This window comes from Delphinapterus leucas, chromosome 5 (assembly GCF_059928025.1).
Source record: "Delphinapterus leucas isolate spDelLeu-1000000601 "Yukka" chromosome 5, BTC_Dleu_Yukka2, whole genome shotgun sequence".
Lineage (NCBI taxonomy): Eukaryota > Metazoa > Chordata > Mammalia > Artiodactyla > Monodontidae > Delphinapterus > Delphinapterus leucas.
Window position 1 is genome coordinate 71,399,625 of NC_143133.1, and position 15,530 is coordinate 71,415,154.

The window sequence follows — 15,530 nt, forward strand, 5'->3', positions numbered from 1 at the left end:
TGGTAACTGTACAAAATAAGGTCATGTTTTCCTTTCACAAAGACATAATATTCAAACATCAAACTGAAAACCAAACCCAATCTTTATCAACTTCCAGTTAGGTATAAAGGCATCTCCTATAAATTCCTTCACAATTTACCTGAAAGCTTTGACTTGTGCTACAGCTGATATAAATTCCTTATTTTTCAAAGTTTCAATTAAAGTATGAATGGCAGTTTCTATAGTAGTTTGTGCAGCTTTGGAAATGTCAATTTCTTCATTTTCTGAGGCGGACTCGGCTTCTTTGAGGATACTTTCCAACTGGGCAAGTTCCTCTGACATGTTGAAGACCTAAAAGAAATAAATATACCTTAAAAGGATCAATTTGTATGTTCAGTAACAACAAGAGCATTTACTTGGCTGTGAAGATACATCTAATGGTGGCAGTATTTTCTCTTAAAGATTATTTTCAACGGTTAAACTTAGTCCTTATGGGCAGTTAATATTTCGAGTTCTCTATTCAGTTGGAATAAATAATTTCAGCTGCCAAATAGTAGTCTTTACTCTTGATAAAACAGGTGGTCTTAAGTGTAATAACTGTTACATTGTAATAAGTTAAAATAATTGGTTGCAACCAATGTTTATATTGGTTTTAACATGTGATATACACTTCATCTTGGATAGTAAAAATACATTTATGTTATTTTTTTTTTTTTTGCTAACAGTAGGCCTGGAATTATGGGATGATCATGAAAAAAAATTTTGACAGTAATGAGAAGTCTTTATATTTTAAAGGGTTACTTACCCAGGGTATTTTATATAAACCAGTACGTGTTTATTTTTTAAAATAAATGTAACCACTTTAGATTAGAAAGCGAAGTGATTTCCTCGGTGATAGTTTTGGTACCAGTGGTTGACAAGGGGGAAAAAGACTCAAGTCCCTACTTTTGAATCTATTCATGACACGATTTCTAACATTCGCAGTGCTCTTGACATGTTTATTCTTGTGTGCATTACTTAAACTATAGAAATACTATGTGGACAAGACGTTAGAGGCTTTCATAATACAATTTTGTCTTTATTGAATTGACGTGCTTTACTTCATTTTTGATTACAGATGATCTGTTGCTGCTACTGCGATCTTTAAGGTCTGGGATCTTTTAAGATCGCTGGATATCTGCCGTCACATTTACGAACAGGTCCTGAAATAGTACATCATTTCAAAAACCAATAATGCTTAACTGGGGTGGGGGTGGGGGGAAGATTCACTCTAAGCGACTTTTCACTTCATTGCTCCTGCAAGGAAATATGTATGCATGTATTTTAATTTCCTAGAATCAGTTACTAATGCCTAGTACAACTGAATATTTACCTCTGCTTCATTTTTAATTGTGTTTACTTGATTGATAAGTTTACAGTAGGCTTGGAACAGAAGCAGCAATTGAAAATGCAATTTGTATAACCTTCGGCAGAGCTCCAGTTCCTAGAAATAAATAAAACTGTGTTAAATTTAGGTGTTATTTTCCATATTTGACTAGACAACATATTTCAAATAAAAATTTATAAGTAAATAATTGTTAAAATTTGTTCTGAGCTTAATTTTTCTGCAGTAAGCAAGTTAATATGGTATGAAGTTGATGAAAGACAGATGAAAGATGCTCTGAAGACTGGGATTAAAATAAAAATTTAAAGATTATTGGTTACATAATTCATTTTTAGTGTGAAGCACATTTTCACATTAGGCAAACAGAATTTTTCAGCAGGCAATAAATAGAATGCTTTAAAAAGAATTCATTAGAACTTAAAACTTTAACTTCATAACGAGAAGAATTTACAAGTGCATATACTCTTGCCACACTGAGATGTACATCTCACTGCGTTTATCAACAAGTGCTTGATAAAGCAAAAAGTAAAACTCTGGATAACCTCTCACCTAAAAAGTAAGAATAGTTTGTCTTTAAAATGAGTTCCTTTTTTTTTTTTAAAAAGCAAATTTGTAATCTCACTGAAACAAGACGATGAAATTAACAAATGCACTTGGATTCTTAAAATTAAGAAATATAAAAGGAGACATGTTAGAGATGTGTAAAAAGGCAGCGCTAGTTGTACAGATTAATTATAACACCTCATTGTCTTTGTAGGACTGAAACATTTCATGGATTAGGGCTATGCAAAACTGAAGCACACACTACTCTTAAAGCAGTCCATGACGAAACATTGCTAGGTCACAAATGGCAAATGAAAACCAGTTTGTCTGACATGGATAAGTAGTCTATAAATTAAGACAGGTCACTTACTGCTAGAATTTCCATTTGCTAAGCAAGAAGGTGATCGGGTCACAAAAAATACAAAGGAAGAAAAAGACCAAGAATTAGTGTAACAAATCATTTTAACTAGGGTCACAGATGTCCCAGGCAAACTGAAGAACATTTAAAATTACACCCAAAAGAAAAATTTATGATGCTATTTCCAGAATAAAACTTTTTAGACATTTACTGTAACAATCCAGGGTGTTTTTTCACTCTTTGCCAAATAACAGCTAAATTACATTTAGGCTATAGTTTATTTCTTGTGCAAAAGCTACAAAGAATAAAACTAGTGGGATATTGGGAAAGTTGGCTACTGAAAGTGGTCTTCTATCTGGGTTTTTATAGCCTTTCCAAAAAAAAAAAAAAAAAAGCCAAATAAATTTCCGTTAGTAAAGTGGAAAACTTCTGATTAGAAAATATGAAATGATTTGCTCTTCTCAGAAAATAATTGGTTTATAATTTTATGTAATATGTATTTGCCCATGAGAAGATTCTCTCTGGCATGGCTCATTCTGGGTTGCCTACCCTTTGCTGTCTAAGTCCTAAGTTGCCATAATTAGTGCTGAATCGGAAGGTAAAATATTGAGAGCAGTTGTGTGTTTTAAATTGCATTGCAAATGTAATTTAGTAAACCTCAGAAATTCAACCCAACTAGGTTTGAATCAAACGAGATAACGTAAAATACACCGTGAAACATCCAGGTTATGGAATATTTAAAAATTATTACATTAAAATATCTACAGCAACTTAGACCTAGTCTCATTAATGGAGAAGAATGACTTCTAATTAAAACAGCAATCGCCATAATGTAAATATTGCTTCTAAAAGTCCTTTTTGAAATCTGCTTTTCTAAATAGTTTCCTCTGAAGCACTGTTTATATAACATTTATTCCCATCAATTTAGAAGGGATTTGCTAAGCAAAGGTGAACTTCAGCTCCGTACTGCTTACCATAAATTATGTAGATGGTCATCCTGTGAATGTTAGTTGAGCACAATCCAATGTCAAACATATTAGCATATCTAAATTTCTGAGGTTTTACTTACAGTTTTATATGGAAACTAACAACAATTTGAGCTTTTAAATATTTTTTTTTCACTTCCATTAGCATAAATAAAAACTGACTCTACACACGTATTATCCAGAGCATCTACTTTGGGATGTAATGGAAAAGAAAATCACTGATAAAGTTTACGATCACAACTGTAGGAAATAACACAGACGTAATTAATTTCATAGCTCTGAATTACTAGAAATCACGCTAAATATGTTAACACTGTACATTTAAAAATATTGCTTTTTAGTGTACTGAAATTTGCATATACAGTCTTCATTTACTTTTAATATGTACTGATTGCTTATTATGCAAAAGACTATACTGGTATACAGCAAAAGACAATACATAATGTGCAAAAAGGGACCCCTGCTCTCAAGGAGCTGAATGTGAGAGGAGACCTAAGATATCAGTGGAAGTCTTCAACGTACAGAGTTTTCAGTTTTCACTTAGTAGAAAACCTCAAGCTATATTAATTGACACAGACTCCTGGAGATGGAACTCATTTTCTTCAAGGTAGAAGGGGTATAAGAAATCACTTAGTCTAACCACCTAATTTATATATGAGAAAAGCAGTTTGTTACTTGCTTAAGCCATAGTGGCAAAGACAGAATTAGAACCAAAGGATCTAATTCTAGTCTGGGGTTAATTTCTTATCTTGCCTCGTTTCTTTCTTTACACAGATTATTTGACAATTTCTTTATGACAGAGCAGGATTTGGAGTCAGCCTTCCAAGGTTTGAATCTTAATCTATTTACTTACTGAGTCTAGATAAATTAGCTTCTCTGAGCCTCAATTTTAATTTGCATATACTTTTTCTCATTTATTTTAAAATATTTATTAATTGCTTATTATGTATCCTCATCTGTGTAATGGGGCTAATTACAACATCCACTAGACAGAGCTGTAAGGACTGAGATAATGAATGTGAAATGCTCAGCACAGTGCCTGGCAAATAGTTTACATTTATTGAGAGTATACTGTTATTTTCTCAACATTTCAGTTTTGTAAAGCTTCACATTTTTATTACAATAGTACAATAACTTACAGTGACTAGAAATCTGTAACAATCTGATGTTGTAAAAGGTTAGAATTCTCACGTCAAATGCAAAGGGTGTTAACTGATTAATACGTGTTCCCCATATGAAGTTATACTTTTATTAGAATGATTTGTAGGTCTTAATTTTATCCTCCTATAATGTATGTGTTACATATGTGCACTTTTCTCTAAGCAAATATATTACTATTATTTTCACTGAATTTTATACTAGCAAAACCCATAATTTATCCAATCAGAATTTCAGCTTCGGAAGGGCTAGTATGAATGTATATAACATTACTCAGGTTCGATATCCTGACCAGACTATTTATCTGTAGAGTACTAATGCAGAATGAAAAAATGTTTAGAGAGGCAGATGCAACTAAAAGTCAACTTGGACTGTCCAGATATTCATCGAGCTTATCTATGGAATGTTATTAAGCTTCAGTCATAAGCTGGCCGTTCATTTTTATTAAAGTGAATTTTTCATTACTAAGCCAATATTCCACTGAACCTAACTTTTACGAAGATTGTTCTGATAACAAAAATGAAAAATGTTACAAATATTCTTTATTTCTAGGAATATCAAGGACATTTGAGCATACATATTATTTTACCTGATACAGAAATATAGCGAAACTAAGAATAAGAAACTTACTTGTGCATCTGTGTTTATCCTATACATGTCTTCTTTGGCACCAAATGTCCTCTTACAATTGTCTAACCACTGAAAAAATAAACAACAGTAAATTTTAATACAGTAATTGCACAATGCATAATGAAATTGGTACTGTAATGGCCTGCTCATATAAAACAACAATCTTGGACTTCCCTGATGGTGCAATGGTTAAGAATCCGCCCGCCAATGCAGGGGACACGGGTTCGAGCCCTGGTCTGGGAAGATCCCACATGCCGCGAAGCAACTAAGCCTGTGCGCCACAACTACTGAGCCTGCGCTCTAGAGCCCGCGAGCCACAACTACTGAGCCCACGTGCCACAACTACTGTAGCCCGTGCGCCTAGACCCCGTGCTCCGCAACAAGAGAAGCCACCGCAGTGAGAAGCCTGCTGGCCGCAACTAGAGAAGAGCCTATGTGCAGCAACAAAGACCCAAAGCAGCCAAAAATACTAAATAAATAAATAAATAAATTTAAAAAATAAATAAAACAACAGTCTTAAAAAGTGAACTTGAATTTCTAGGACTGGTTGTAGACATAGACTTTCATCTCCATTTGAGCTGAATCATTTGTATGCAACAAACCCAAGCAGAGGATACTGTGTATGTGGCTACATGCACACGCTGGGGACGGTTTACTAATGGAAACACAATCAGCTGTCTTCTATTCCAGGGCCTTGTGGCGCTCCATTTCAGTAAAGAATATTCATTTTGTAGATTTTATGGGAAATCTTCACAACCTATACCTGACCTTTGTCTAATGTAAGATGGGGAAATGAAAGATGGGCTTCCTGTCCTGTCAATTTAATAAAGGCAACTTAGAAAGAATTAACCAGGTCCGTTTGCTTATCGGAAGTGTAATTCTCAGAAGACTTGTGTCACTTTTAATTAGTGAAACAGAAACTAAAATACATTTTAAATCTTGTTTTTGTTTCTTTTTTCTTCCTTTTTGGACAGCAATAAATGACAAACATATTATCTCCAATGAATATTGAATACAGAAGCCAAATGTGGATTTTCCTTTTCCAGGGGCTGGTCCTAAAGATGGATATTTATTTAAGGGACCTTTTCCTCGGTCAGATAAAAAGAAAATAATAGCACTACGGTTTAGTGGGGAAAAGACACTGGAGTCATAGAATTTCCAAGCTAAAGTGAAAGCTTAGAGCCTTCAAGTTAAGCTCCTGGGTTTCCACGGTTTGATATTATTAATATTACCAGTTCTTTCGACTTCCTAGTTCTTTTTGTGTGATAGATTAAATATAATAAAACGAATATATATATATATATATATATATATATATATGAAGTCATTAGGACTTTGAGAAAAACTACTAGCTACGTTTTTACTCTGAAAATATTTCAGTAGTAGACATTTGAAATTCTCAGTTGTAGCTGTTAATGGTCTACATGCAAAGAATGAAAATTAAATGTCTCGGTTGTTTCAAAACAATCTCTTTGACCTTATGTCCCTTTTATCCTGGTTCCTCAGCCTACACGGGCCCTCAGGCTCTTTACTTGACAGCCTCTCAGAAGAAAAACATGTTAGGCTTTCCTAGTAAGATACAGCTGCTGGCGGTCACTGTCAAAAGCTATCTAGCAGATTTCTTTATATGAGCAAAATTCAGTTGACATCTATCATGGAATCTGTACCTTAATCTTTATTCACTCAAAATGTTAAAATGCCTATACACTTCATCCTCATCGCAAGTCCAGCCCAGTTTGTCCAAGTATACTGATACATTTGAAAAAAATACTTTCAATTGCTTATTTAATGGCTTGTTCTTACTAGATATAATTTTTTTATACTGTATGCCTATGATATGGCATTTGGGGGGCACTATTCAAAGTAATTATTTCTAATTTTTATTCCGTTACAAGAAAAGTCCCAACCCTATTGTCCCGTGGCTACACACTGGCCTGCAAAAGTACAGGTCCACACCTTCCCAGTCAGTGTATACAAGATACAGTGTACAGAATACCCTCCAACTCACATGTAACAGTCTTCCTGTCATTATGGACTTTTTTTTTTTTTCCCCATGATGGATTTTTTTTTTACTCAAGGCTCAAATAAAGGTTAAAATTTAACTGGAGAGGTTTGGCTTCTGGGTATGATGGGGTAGCTTGTATAAGGCCAGTCCTCCAAGAACAACTATGGAAGCTGAATACCACCAGCCAGGAGGATTTAGGGAGTCAGAGAAAAGTACTGAAGGGAGCTGTACATTGACTCCAGCATTACCCTAGGGGACTTGCTCATTGATGTCCATGGGCTCAGAAGCTGAACAAAAAGTAGTGGCTTATAGTTCACTGGGCTGGGAAAACAGGGCTATCACAGGTAGTGAGGTACTGAGGGCCAAGATCCTGGAGAAGAGATAACTGCAGAGAAGGGAGCCGACCAATCTGTGTGCAGTTTGCTCTTGGGGCACTTGTTCCTATATCTGTCATGTGCAGGAGGAGAGGCTAAGAAAGCAAGTAATAGCATCTGGGAGGATGAAAAGGTAAGCAGAGACTTTCTGGTCTCGTGGTGCTGGGGAGATGAGATAAAAATTGTTCAATCCCTGCCAAGAGAGCAGGGTCCTGATAAATACCCCAGACTTTCACCTGTGATCCTTAGAAGACTCAAGGAATAATAAAAGAATGTATAACTAAAAAACTATTAGAGGGGAAAAACTGAATAATGAAAAATCGTTGATAGAAAAGAAGAAAGGAAGGAAAAAGTAACAGAATAGATGGGATAAGAAATGGTGAGATGGTAGCTTAGGAAGGAATCAAATTCATTTTTCTCTTCCATACAAATATTTTAATGGATTCGGCACAATTTACCGAACATTCTTTTCCTACTGCGTTGCCATAGAGCCCTTTCCTGTAAATTATATGGTTCTGTATGTGTGGGTCTGTTATGTTCTATTGGTCTATTTGTCTAATTTTGTGCCCGCACTACACTCTTTTGAGATTTTTAATAGGTCTTACTGGAGGTAGGTCTCACTCTGTTGTTTAGACCTTGTTGTGGCTCCTTTTGGACAAGATTTGGAAGCCATTTTCTGTCGAGGGCAGACAGTAAATATTTTAGGTGTTGCAAACCATAGATTTTCTGTTGCAACCATTCTGTGTCACAGTGCAAAAGAGCCATAGACAATAGGTAAACAAATGGGATGGCTATGCTCCCAAAAAGTTTATTTACAAAAACAGGCAGGGAGCCAGATATGACCTGAGGGCTATAGTTTCCTGACCTGTGTTCACGACTGTACAGCCTGTCAATTTCCATTAATATATTGTCTGAAATTTGGAATGAGATTGCATTCAATCTATAGATCATTTTGGGGAAAAATGACTTCACACTGTTGCGTTTTTTGATTCATAAACATGGTATATAGCCTTCCATTTATTCGGGAGGCCTTTAATTTCTCTCAGTAATAATTGAAATTTTCTGTGTGGAGGTTTAGCACATCTTTAAATAGACTTAATTTGTAGGTATTCGATGTTCTCCTGTTGTAAGCGGTATCTATTGCTGTATAACCAACCGCCCCTAAAACTTAATGGCTTCTTAAAACAACAAGATAAATCTTTGTGTTGGCTGGGAGTTTTTCCTGGTCTTGCCTAGGGTCACTCATGAGTCTACAGTCATCTGATGGCTTGACTGGGGCTGAAAGTTCCAAGCTGGCCTTCCTCAAGTGTCTGGTATGCTGGCAGTCAGCTGGATGCCTCCACTCTCCTCCACATGGCCTCTCATCCTCCTGGAGGCTGGAGGTCAAATAGTTTTCCAGAGTTTGTTCCAGTTTACACTCTGACAGGCATGATGGCAAAGGTAGAAGCTGCAAAAGACCTCTTAAGTGCTAATCTCAGAGGTTGCACAGCATCACTTCTTAATTTGATTGGTCAGAGCAAGTCACAAGGCCATCCAGACTGAAGAGGTGGGAAAATAGATTCCATCCCTTTGATGGGAGGAACAACAGCAAAGTCATATTGCAAAGAAGCGTGGACACAGAGGAGCATGATTCATGGGACTATTATCACAGCAATCAACCTCCTAGGATAGACAGAGATTTCTGAAAACACAAAAGCACTAACCATAATGGAAAAGATGGATTAACTTGGACCTAAGTAAAATGAAAAACTTCTGTTGATCAAAAAAATGCTATTGAGATAGTGGAAATGCTAGCCACAGAGGGGGAAAAAATTTGTAATTCATACATCCAGTAAAAGGCTTGCGTTTAGAATGAAGAACTCCTACAAATCAATAAGAAAACCACAAATAACCCATTTACAAAATTGGGCAAGATACTTTAGGCACAATTCACAAAATAGCTAAATGAAGAAGAAAAGGTGCTCAAACAGTCATCCGACAGATGCAAAATAATATCATGAAATACTACCTCACATCCACCAAAAATGACAAAATGTTAAAAGTTGGCAATACCAAGTGGTGGCAAAGGGATTAGGGCATGGTAACTCCTGTACACCCTTCTGATAGGATTGTAAATTGATGTAACCTCTCTTAGAAAACTGCTTGGCAGAATCTACTAAAGTTGAACAGATGTATACCCTGTGACCCAGCAATTCCACTCCTAGATAGATATCCAACAGGTATGTGAACATATATACGTAAAAGACATGTATAAGAAGTTACACAGCAACATTATTTGTAACATGGCCAGATCTTGCCCGATACTTTCCTGCTACTGAAAACTCTCCTCTTCTCCAATCTGTCATTACTATTTCAGTCCAGATATAAGATCACTACCCCCTTAATAAGTATTTTCTTATACCATATTCTTTTCCTGAGATAATCCCCCAATCTAAAATTAACGTCTGTCAAGGACTAAGGTTGCATCTCTATTCCATGAAGTTTTCCTATCAGCCAAAAGGGACCTCTCCTTAGAAATCATACATTTGGTTTGCATCCGTTCTCTGTTAGACCTGTATGATTTGCCAGTACTTTTATTTATAGCTATAATTTAAACATTTGTTCCTAATTATTCATGCACAGTATCTGTGCTTTATATTCCTATCTAGAGTATTTAGGGAATAAGAAACAGGTTTAACACTTCATTTTTCATAGGCCTTTACATGTGATAGATATTTAGTACTTATTAATGAAAGACTCATCTCCTATTCTAGGGGAAAAAATGCCTACTGTATGCAGTTTGTGTGAAAAGGAGAAACTTTTTTTCCTTTAAGTTTTTCTGCCCCTGCCAATTGAAAATATACTGGATTTACCCTCAGGGAATAGAACGACTGTGTTTTGCAGTGCCACACTGGAGTTAAACATTTCTTTGCAGGTAGTATCTATAATACACTGTGTGCTTCTTTCTCCCTTTGCTTGCCCACGTACACATACACATCACAGGAAAAAGAGGACCACTTTGTCACAGGTTGCAGATTTTTCTGGACCACAACATCACTGTGCCTTTCTCAGGGAAATACTGCCTTTATACCCCAGCTTGCAATGTTGACAGCAGCTATTATAGTCTCAACACAGAAGCATTTTATAAAGCTCATTTTCCATTGTGCTCTTAGGCTCTTAGAGGGCCAATTTCTAAAAGCTAAAGATAGGAATTTACTGGACAGAGAGCTCCAAGGCCCCAACATTCTCAGTATAACCCTGAGGCAAGTGTTAATAGGTTCTGTTTTCCATCTCAGCTATTATGCCAGGTTAGCGCTTCTAGTGTCACAAGCAACTACTTCATTTTACATGGTAAAAACAGACTGACCTGCTCAGCTGCTTCTCGTTTGGCATTGTATGTATCCAGGTGCTCTTGCAATTCCAAAACACTGAACTTGAGTGTTTCTAGCAAATCACAGGACATCAGCTGTCAAATCAGAAACACATTGATACAGGTCACCATTTCTGATCACAATCCTGAGACCAAAAACTTTGGTTTTCAGGCCAGCTTAAGCCGGCCTCCCTAACTGTACGCTGTCCCATACTAAGGACTGACCTTTCACTGAAACAGAGGAGAAGTGCAGTGCAATGTCAGAAGGATAAGCATGCCTTCAACTGCCTTCAAAAATGGGCTCAGGCAAAAATGGCATGTCAGTCCAGGATATACCTTAAAGGTAACACCCTTGAAGCTTTTTTAAACCTTAATTCTTTAAAAACCTTAATACATCATCTACAGGCGTGCTTGGACACAAGTGGGGAGGACCAGGGAGTTCTGGGTTCTTCATGGGGGGAGGTCTAGCCCTCTCCTACCCGCTTTTACTCAGGAAGCAGGAAAAGTACACATCTCTAGAGCATGATTTTTCAGCTTCCCCATCTAGGACTCTGTGGAGGGTGAGGGCAGGGAGAGGCCAGAATCAGAAATAGTCACAAGCCACTGCATATAATACACGGGAATTATATTCTGCTAGATATTTATAATCAAGTTGAAAATATGAACCTTCAGACTTCAGAATTCTGAATTACCTTAAAAAAAGACTGTTTACTGAATGATGCCATTTCAATTCAGTTTTTATAATAAGCCCTCACGTTAAAACTTACTGTTTCAGCATCCACAAAGACTGTCGGGCATTCTGAACACATCATCATCACTTCCAGTGAACTTTTAAATTTGGTACCGATGCGTTGCAGACTCTCACCAAGAAAGGTGACTGCCTCATTAGTTATGTCTCCAAACTTTCTTTGAATTGACTATGGAGAAAACATAAGAAAAATGTTAGTATTTCATATGAAAGCCTTTTTTCATGTTTAAGTAAAAAAGCATAATTTATAATTAGAGCAACCTTTTATTTTAAAACTATTATTGTAGTGATATATAGAACTCTTAAAACTGATCTGTAAGTCCTTGTTTTTAGGCACTTCTGTAGGAAACATGGTAATTTCTAAAAATGATCAAAACAGTATTTACAGAACAGTATTCCTGAAAAAAGAAAAACTATTGATACAGGCCATTCATCTCCCCATTCCTGAGGTTTTTTCATTAGGAAAGACAGAAGGAATACATGCTATATACGCTGTTGGAAATAAAGTCCTCACATGTGTGAGGAATTAGCTCTTCTAAAGTTAAGTTTCTACCTGAAAGAAACTTTCAGTAAAAGTAGTGTACTCTCCTTGGCTCTGAGCTGCCTTCTGACTTTAAGTCATCAAAATGCATCAAGGGTAATCTTCTCAAAACTCAAGAATATTCAATCACATAAAACAATCAGACAGTGCCTGACCCATAGTGAGCACTCAATGAATTAGTGTCATCAACAGTGTAATTACTATACAAATACTTAACGTGTACCTACATGTATATGTGTAGCACCATTAGCTGTCATGATTAATTAGAAAAAAAAAAAGCATAAGCCACAGTCTTGGGCATCAAGAAATTTATATCTCTGGCATGAAAAGAATATAAATAGAAACCCGAGTAGCAATGCAAAACTACAGAACTAAATAAATAAATGCTCCAGGTAATAAGCACTAAAGAACTTCCAGGAGGGAGAGACCGAAGGTTGGAGTGGTTGGTTGGGAAAACCTCAGAGAGAATATGTACTGAGCTGGGTTTCTAAGATGGGCAAAGTTGCTGAGGTAGGGAGGAAAGGTGGCAGGTAGTTTGGAGAATGATGACTTAAATGGTGGCATTTCTCTCTGCCTTGGTTCCCCTAGCTACAGAATGCTAAAAACACATCTACGTTACATAGGTCTATTGTAAGAATTACTTAATGTAGAACATTTAGCCTAGCGCCTAGCATGTACTGAATGCTCAATAAATGTCAGCTCATATTATTTTTAGGGCTGGAAGCAACCCTGGCTAAAATTTTTAAGGTCCTCCCCACACAGTGATGAAAGTGCCAATGAATTTAACACTTTATGATAAGTTGTCTTATGATACTGACGTAAGCTCCTTGAAGGCAGGAACCATGCTTTATATTTCTTTGGTGTCCTTGAAAGTGCCTAGCACACTGCAGAAGACTTATCAGATGTTGTTCTGAAGTTTTACTCTAATTGCCTTAGAGGCGATATCGGTACTAGTCATTGTATAATGTCCCAGCAGTGCTACAGTGTCGAAGTGTAAATTTAAATATCACTATCTTAGGAAAATAAAAAATTTTTAAAGGGAATCAGTGGGAATATTAAAATTTGAGATACTGATTTTGGCCAAAACCCCATAACTTTATCAGGTAACTATAATATGAATTCAGAAACCCTAAACCTCACTGACCTGAAACAGCCTAGAAAACACGTGAAAAGTAAACACTGCACAGGACCCATCGGTGTCAGACAGCATCTGGTTGACGTGACAGCGCCAGGCTTCTTCTTCATCGTCGTACGCTACTGGCTGAAAAGCGGCTATGATGGCAGAAAGAAATGGTGATGGCAGAGGTGATGTCTGTGCTTCTGGAAAACCATCTTGCTCTTCTTCATCTTGACTGTTAACACAGATATCATCGTCATAATATTATCACAAAAGAATGCACTCAATTACTTAAAATAGTTTGTCATCTAACATGGATTATTTTTTACTCGTATATACACATTGATTTAGAAAATGTGCAACCACCTAAATTTTGTGAGGAAGCACAAACAAGCAGATTTTCTTATTCATCCTGTTCTTTCTAGCATCTTGTTCTTTCTTAGCATCTTTGGAATTAGAAATCTAATTTCACATGACCAGCTTACAACAGCTCAAGTCCTAGCATAGGCCAGGGCTATGGAATAATTTCTGTAACTTCTATGAATAATACAGATTAGAATGCTTTCATTTTAAATGGTCAATTTTGGAGGCTTTTTATTTGAACAGGCCCAGATTGACAATGATAATATTTTTAAAGTTTTTGTCATGTACTTTTATGTCAAGGGCTATATATTAGGTGCTTTATACAGATTGTTTTCATTCAATCTTCACAGCAACTCAAGGACAATTAAGTACTATTATTATCTTGATTTTTTACCAGTGAGAAAACAAAAAGTTCAGCGAAGTTAAATGATGTGCCTAGGCTACTGGGTAGGAAATGACAGAGCCAGAATTTGAAGCCAGGACTTCAAATGGGACCAAACCCAGTGTTAAAGCCATGACATATACTATATGCCTAGCAGTATGGCAGTAACAGATCTGACTCAAAGAAACATAAGGCCTGGCCATTTTCTTTGAGAAATTTATAATCCCCACAGTCAGATAATACATACAAAAATGAGACAATGGGAAAAGATGGAGATGTATTTGGGTTGGGCATCCTATAAGGAAATGTGTGACTCTGGGTCTTAATATTGCGTATTTCACATTACAGAGTAGCTCCACAAGGCTTTATAGAAATTACGGAGCAATTCCTATGGAAGAGAGGGATCTGAGAAGACTGGGGGGGGGGGAAAGATCAAAATGAGGCAGACATTTGAAGTGAAAAATTCTATCTCAAAAAGTTTAATTTTTAAAATGTCACTGTGGTGATTGATTTGAACAAAATGTATCCTCTAAGCTTGAGTACATACACCCCTATATTTAGTAAGGATGTTTAATTCTATTTCAACTTCAGTGCTTGGCCAAAGTCAGCACTTTGGCTGCAGCCTTTTAGAAAGGCAGACAGCTGAGTATCTACCCCTGCATCATTTCTGGTGTCCCTTAACTTGTGTATGATCAATGAGTGAGTGATTGCATAGGCTACTGTCACATCCAAGTCAGTAATATGAACAAGGTGTGTCACCAAGATTTGTTGTTACCATCTGAATGTACACTTTCAAGTGTAGGTAGGCATTCCAGATACGCTGAGAGTGAAAAATCTCATGTGCTATATATGTTAAAACTCAATTATCACTTGAAGTACTGATATAAATGAAAAGCTTTTTTTTTTTTTTTTTGCGGTACGCGGGCCTCTCACTGTTGTGGCCTCTCCCGTTGCGGAGCACAGGCTCCGGACGTGCAGGCCCAGCGGCTGTGGCTCACGGGCCCAGCCGCTCTGCGGCATGTGGGATCTTCCTGGACCAGGGCATGAACCCGTGTCCCCTGCATCGGCAGGTGGACTCTCAACCACTACGCCACCAGGGAAGCCCAAATGAAAAGCTTTTATTGTAGGAGTAAAGCTCTGATATACTTGATTACTTATAAAAATAATTATCAGGGAGCTTCAAACTGTTGAATAGGGAAATAGATACACTGATAGAGAGTGCATTAAATTAGATGTGCTTATAAAGAACATTATTTTGAGCCACAAACATTTATAAAATTAATTTAAAAAGCAAAATAGTAGATGTAGATTATATCATAAGTCTCATCATTATAGAACTGTTTGGTATTTAAGTTACATAACAGCCACCAAACTTTCTTTTAAGAACTTTATGTAATAATTGATTATTCAATTTTGTCAGCCCATGAGTGAAAAAAAGTCCTATTTGAGAATTCAACTATCACTTTGTGATAATTTTGAAGCTATGGTGCATAAACATTTAAAAGGAGCACTCTAACATCTGACAGTAATAAGAAATGGTCACTTTTGCCCATTATATAAGTCAAGCTTTAAAAATACGAATGTTGGGGCTTCCCTGGTGGCGCAGTGGTTGA

The 15,530-nt window shown here is 36.6% G+C and overlaps 1 protein-coding gene across 18 annotated transcripts in view; it reads right to left on the reverse strand.

Annotated features, from left to right (window-relative positions):
• FRYL (FRY like transcription coactivator) overlaps positions 1 to 15,530 on the reverse strand; it is a 293,278-nt gene that overhangs the window by 2,273 nt on the left and 275,475 nt on the right. For 16 of the 18 annotated variants that reach the window (XM_089911901.1, XM_089911907.1, XM_089911905.1 and 13 more), the window contains 7 exons: positions 13,200 to 13,407; positions 11,534 to 11,683; positions 10,764 to 10,862; positions 5,039 to 5,107; positions 2,277 to 2,294; positions 1,352 to 1,462; positions 140 to 330 (listed from right to left, as the gene is read on the reverse strand). In XM_089911901.1, coding sequence (XP_089768027.1) covers positions 140 to 330; positions 1,352 to 1,462; positions 2,277 to 2,294; positions 5,039 to 5,107; positions 10,764 to 10,862; positions 11,534 to 11,683; positions 13,200 to 13,407 — 846 coding nt within the window. The remainder of the gene's footprint in view (positions 1 to 139; positions 331 to 1,351; positions 1,463 to 2,276; positions 2,295 to 5,038; positions 5,108 to 10,763; positions 10,863 to 11,533; positions 11,684 to 13,199; positions 13,408 to 15,530) is intronic. The other 2 variants (XM_022564636.3, XM_022564616.3) reach the window with 1 other exon arrangement.